The sequence below is a fragment of the Caretta caretta genome, chromosome 27 (genome assembly GCF_965140235.1).
Source record: "Caretta caretta isolate rCarCar2 chromosome 27, rCarCar1.hap1, whole genome shotgun sequence".
NCBI lineage: Eukaryota > Metazoa > Chordata > Testudines > Cheloniidae > Caretta > Caretta caretta.
Window position 1 is genome coordinate 6,175,970 of NC_134232.1, and position 6,000 is coordinate 6,181,969.

At 53.9% G+C, this 6,000-nt stretch overlaps 1 protein-coding gene across 1 annotated transcript in view; it reads left to right on the top strand.

The window, feature by feature from the left end:
- LOC142070164 (EF-hand calcium-binding domain-containing protein 13-like) overlaps positions 1-3,392 on the top strand; it is a 37,436-nt gene extending 34,044 nt beyond the window's left edge. The window contains exons 23-25 of the mRNA XM_075123521.1: positions 823-966; positions 2,574-2,645; positions 3,208-3,392. Coding sequence (XP_074979622.1) covers positions 823-966; positions 2,574-2,645; positions 3,208-3,392 — 401 coding nt within the window. The remainder of the gene's footprint in view (positions 1-822; positions 967-2,573; positions 2,646-3,207) is intronic.
- The last annotated feature ends 2,608 nt before the right edge of the window (positions 3,393-6,000 follow it).

A 6,000-nucleotide genomic window follows, 5' to 3' on the forward strand; every position in this document is an offset into this window, starting at 1 on the left:
GGGGCAGAATCCAGCCTCACGTCCTGTGACATGCCCGTCCTCCACCCCTTCCCCCATGCTCATGTGTGAGCTCTGGAGCAGGTGCGCAGGGCGCTAGAGACTGACTCCATCTCGGGCAGAGTGCATGACCATATCCATGTCCACGGGGCATCTCCTCCCACCGCGACCTGCCCTCTGCAGGGTGCCATGCTGGGCCAAGGCCCCTGAAGTGTTACCCTCCCACCTCTGACTTCTGGGGACAGGTCTGCTCCTGCAGGGGCAGGGAGTGCTTCCCGGTCAGTGGCGGATTACTTACTGGGCCAAGGGACGGCCAGGGAGCATGGTAAGCCCTCCATGCCCCAGCCCCGCTCCATGGCAGGAGCACCAGACAGGCAAGGGAAGCCCCCTGTGCGTCAACCCCGCTGCTCAGCAGGCACGCCAGGGGGAGGGGACTGCAGGTGGAAAGGGTAGGGAGGGGTCCCCACTTGCTCTGGCCCAGGGCTCCACAACCCCCTAATCCACCTCTGTTCCCAGTGATCCGCTGGGACCCTCTGGGGGGTGGAAAGTGGCTGCAGTCTCAGAATGGCTGTGAGAATGTGCTGATTCAGCATTCTCCAGGAAGGCTTCTTCAGAGCCCCATCCCCAGCTGCTGGCTGCCCTTCCGGGGCGAAAGCAGCAAGGTGGGGACAAGTGGCCAGGACCAGCCTCCGGGCAGATCTCGCTCCGGGACATAGGAGTGCAGCCTGGGAGGTGTGACTGGCACCAGCTAGGGGGCCTAGATCTGAAGTCCCTGGTTTTGGAACATGAGCACTCACGTGCCTCCTGTTCTGTGACCCTCTGCAGCGGTGCAGGAGGCCATCAGGGCCGTCAAGCATGTCAAAGAGGACGAGGTTGAGGTGAGCCACCTGGCGACCAGCCTGAGCACCTTCGGATTGCGCCTAGCCAATGAAGTGATCGGGCAAGTGCTGAAGTCGGCTCACGTGAACGGTAAGCAGAGCGGGGTGCGGCATGCGCTTTACTAATGCTTTGCCGGTGTGCACAGACCACCTCTCGAGGTTTGCAACCCTCTGAGATGCAAATCTCAAGTGTTGCCATCCCAGCATTACAGCTGAGGGGGTTGCCAAGGGGACAGTGGCAGAGTTCGGCCTGGAACCCAGGAGTCCTGACTCCCAGTCCTGTTCTTTCGCACTGAACAACCCTCCCGCTGCACCATGCTTCCAGGAGTTCAGTTGAAGACACCAATAAAACCTCTCTGAATCCTTGCTGTTTGCAGTCCAAATGGAATGTTCCTTTTGCTAAATTTGCCAACTCACCTTCCAGGACAAATCCGCTGCTGCATGAAGGCAGCCAGCCAGTTTGGTAGAGTCATAGACTGATATCGGGTAAACAGAATCAGGAATATCTGACGTCTTCACACCAGATTTCACTTCTCAGTGACAGCTTTTTGTGATTTCAAAATGTGAGGAGTAATGGGGGAATGAATTTGGGGAAGGGGGGATTGTTCCAGTTTTTGGATATAAGCCAGGAAAGGAATCCGATTAAGAGCACTGTACATGTCCGGATGTTTCCTAGCTACTTGTGACACAGTTATTGGGAATGTTCTGAGGACAGAACTGCAGATTAGGACTCCTGGGTTCTGTTTCTAGTTTCCCCACTGACTCCTTGTGTGATCCCAGGCTACGCACTTAGCCCCAGATCCTCAAAGGTATTTAGGCACCTAGCTCCCAGTTGAAATTAATGGGAATTAAGCACCTAAATACCTTAGAATCTAGGCCTTTATCTCTCTATGCCTCATCTTCTCTATCCTTAAAATGGATGTGATGACATTGGCTGACCCCACAGAGAGTCAGTATATAAAGTGTTACACGCCAAGTGTCCGAAGAGCTGTGTGTTACTGTTACGGGTTCCCCTAGAATGTGTGGGGGGAGCGTCAGATGGGTTAGGATTTTGTTACTTCCTCTGGTGGTGTGAGTTGGAGCTGAAAGTGTTACCAGATGAGAGAGCACAAGAGACAAAAATGGGGTTTGCCTGCTGAAGAGCAGCATGAAGCAGATAAAACGGGGTGCCTGGGGGAAGGCTTTGACTTCATGGGATAACTTGAATGGCAGGACATTGTAAGAGACCACCCAGGCTTGTTCTCTGGCTGATCTCCTGGGCCCAATCTCCCAGCTTTATATCCAGATCTGCATTCAAACTTTCCCAGATTCCAGCGGTGTTGAGATCAGGGGCCATGGTGCTCTGTGCAAGGCCAGGCAGGACAATGCCTTCTCCCCAGACACCCACCTTAAGTGCTAGTTTGCTGCGCTGCCAGGGTTCAGCCAAGGTTCTTCAGCTGGCAGCCACTTCTGTGAGGTTCTAAATTAAGTTCCGAGGGAGGCACGATAAGACTCAGAATGATGTGAGTTCAAAGCAGAGGCGATTCCAGCTTCCCCGTGCTGTGCACTCTTGAGATACCATAATTCCGAATGGTCCCTAGTTCCTCTTGCCAGGCGGGATGAGAAGACGTGTGCCAGCATTCTGGGCACTCCTGGGTCGCATCTGATGTTTGTTGGGAGCCTGTTCCCTTCCCAGCTGTCCTGCCTTTCTCCTTGCAGAGGCCGGGAGGGTCAAATTCACCGATTTTATGAGAGCTCTGTCCAGGAGTCAGCATTTCATCACATCACCAGGTAAGAGCCAGTCTCCTAATGAAGGGTGGACGATGGGCAGGGAGGCTAAACGGGCCATGGGTGTCCTTGGAACAGCCCCGTTCTTTCCGTGTGCAAATATACCCCACAATTCTTCACTTTGCTGCTCCATGAGTGTGAGGACTCCCAAGACATCCAGCATGCCAGGCAGAGAAAGACAGGAGCCTGAAGCTCATCCCACAATGCCCTGCAGCTTTGGGTCCTGTCTGGGGTGAGTCTTGCGTTGCTCACATCAACTAGGTCATTTGGGCTCAGCGATCCTGCTACCTCAGCTGTCCCGCCTGCTTTTCGTCTTCAGTGCTGGTAACGAACGTATCCAGAGCCTTTTCTCTGTAGTTACGTTGCTGTGCATTGGCATTCAGAGACAGGCCAGAAGGGATCAGCTAATCGGACCTCCTGCCCAATGCTGACCATAGAATTTCAGGATGGCACCTGTGGCCCATCCTCCTCCTCTCCCTGTAGCTAACCCAGTAGCCCTTGTTTGCAAGAGGTAAGTCCTGGCCGCTTGCTGACTGCATCTGGCCTGTTGTCTGTGCGCCCGCAGCCCTGCAGGAGGCCTTTAGCATCATCAGCAAGCTGGAGGACGAGAAGATTGGCATTCAGGACCTGAAGTCCATGCTGAACAACTTGGACATCAGTTTGTCCAGCGAAGAGCTCTCCGATGCACTCCAGTTATGTCCTGTTGACGGTGAGCATTTACCTCAGGGGGACGCCGTTTCTACTCACTGACATGCATCCATGGTCTGTGTAACAGAAGATCCTTGACAGTCTATAATCCCGCCGCTGTGGCCAATCACCTCCCACCATGCCGTGTGCTTCCTGATGTTATCATTCCTCTTTCCCCAGTGTTATGTCCTGGCTGGCGGGTAGGGGTCACGGTCACCTTCTTCCGGGGAGGAGCAGCGCTGCTCTGTAATGCTTCATAGACTCTGTACTGCTAAGGAGACTCTCCCGTAGTTCCAGTGGCTAGGCTTTGGGCTTATGGCAACAGGGAGCATCTGATTTCGGTCGTTGCTATGACGTTCCGAGCTGATGTGGCTGCAGGCGTGTTGCAGCAGGCAGAGATGGTAACGTTAGAGCGTTAGCTCGTCACTAATCAGTCTCCATGCGTGTTCTTTATCCCACAGACAGCGGGAAGGTGGATCTGAAAGATTTCATCAGGGGAGTGACCTACACCAGGCGCTTTGCAGAATCTGTGGGTGAGTGAGTGCTATGCTGGGCAGAGAAAGGAGCTTTGGTAGGAGGACAGGTTTGCTGATGCGCTCTGGCAATGCAAAGCAGCCATGCAGTTGCTCCAGCCAAGGTCCCGGCTGCTTTGCATGGGAGCAGTCACCCAGAACAGCTGGAGCACACTGGGGAATTTAGCCCCTAGACTGCAGCTGACGTGTCGTCTAATTGTCACTCTTTCTGGTGAGTTCATGCAGGCAGGCCCTGCTGCGGTCTTCAGGAATGTTTGTAATTCGGGCTGAGCTTGGCAGGGTTTCCAGAACCAGACTGAACAGCTGCCTTCTGATCCTGTGGCAAAGCCTTTGCTCCCCTGGAGGCCTGAATCTGCATCTTTCCCTTTGAGGCTCCTAAATCTCTCTACTGCGCAAAGCATTTTCCAGGTGCAACACTGCAAAGATGGAGCCAGCCCCAATCCCACCCTCTCTTACCCTTTGACTGTTGAGCAGCCATTGATCTAAGGCCCTGATCCAGCACTCGTTGAAGTCAGTGGGAATCTTTCCATTGACTTTTTAATGCAGCTGGCTCAAGCTGTGGTGAGGGGAAAGCGCACGGGGGTCATGCGCTCTAGCTGGGCCCACAGCAGCCCTGGGAGGCCTGGGGCTGGCATTGATTTCCGTGGGGTGATAATGTTTGAACTACAGGTTTCTGGAAGATTTTTAAGCCTTTGGAGCAAACGTACTCTGTTACGTGCTGTTGAAGTATCAAGAAGAGGCGTCATGAACCAGCCAATTACAAAACTCCCAGCAACTTCAGGGAGGCAGAGGCTATGGGGGAAATTCTGTCCTGTGCAGAGGGCCCAACATGAGGTCCGTGCATCACTTAAGTCCCACTGAAGTCCTCCAAAGGGAATGGCAATGGTGCAGAGGCCTGTGCATAGGGTGAATTTCACCCTGTAATAGCAAGATCCCCTCTTGGCCCCCATTTAGCAGCACACTTGGGCATGTGCTTGGCTTTCAGCATGGGTCTCGAGTGCATGCTTAAGCACTTTGCTTGAGCACTGCCACAGTGTCCCCGGGTTGATGACGTCAAGGACTGGTTCGATCATGGAGTCTGAGTCGTGTCCCCCCCACCGCCCCACCCCGAAGTAGTCCTCCCAGTGTGGGCGCAGAGACTTTCTCAGGACAGTGTATAGGAAGCTTCCTCTGCCATTGCTTTGGCCGTACCAGCCTCCAAGACTGTCTGGCCACCCACTTCTCTTTGCTGTCCCTGATGCCGTAGCAGTTATGTTTCATGGGTGCCCCGCCATGCGTTGGCTGTGTCCCCGCAGGGCTGCAGCTCACCTGCCTGGCCATCAGCAAGCTCAAGGATGACCAGATTGACCTCCACGACCTTGAGTCCACCCTGAGCAGCATGGGGCTCCATCTAGCAAAGGAGACACTGAAGGAGGTGATGAAGACAGCCAGTGCTGACGGTGAGCATTTCAACCCTCAGCGTGGGCTTCAGTGGGGCATGTCTTGCTTAAAGGTATGTGGACTTATGTCCTATCCCCTAGGGCTGGCGTGCACATGAACAGGCTCAGGCGGGGCATACCTCTGCAATGGATGTATGGTACCAGGGTGAATTTCAGCTATACCTACGTCCCTGTACATGTTTGGTCCCGTCTAGCAGGAGAAGGCCTCTTGTGAGGTCTGCCCATTTGAACCCATTGGTTTGTGATGGTCTAGCTGTGTTCCTCAAACGTTCATAGATGCTAAGGACAGAAGGGACTGCCTTGATCACCTGGTCTGACCTTCTGCGTAACGCAGGCTGGAGAAGAATTTCACCCACTGCTTCTTGAGTGAGCCCTTATCCGTCCAGAAAGAAGAGTGTCTTTGATCTCAGGAACTCAGTGTTAATCAGTGGGAGCCACCCTGCAGGCCAGCTTGAACTTAAGGCTAGAGGACTGTGTAGTTTAGGGGAATATTTTCAAAGGGATCAGGAGCAGTGAGGGGTGCAATTTCTATTGGAAAGAGAATGGGAGCCAGACACCTAACTCCCGTTTGTACGTTGGAGAATCTCCCCCACGCTCTTTAACATCCCTCCTTGTTCTCCCTTTTCCCCTCTCTCCATTGCTCCAGTTTCTGTGGGCAGTTCTTTGGGACAGGGACCTTGCCTTCCTACCCATCTGTAG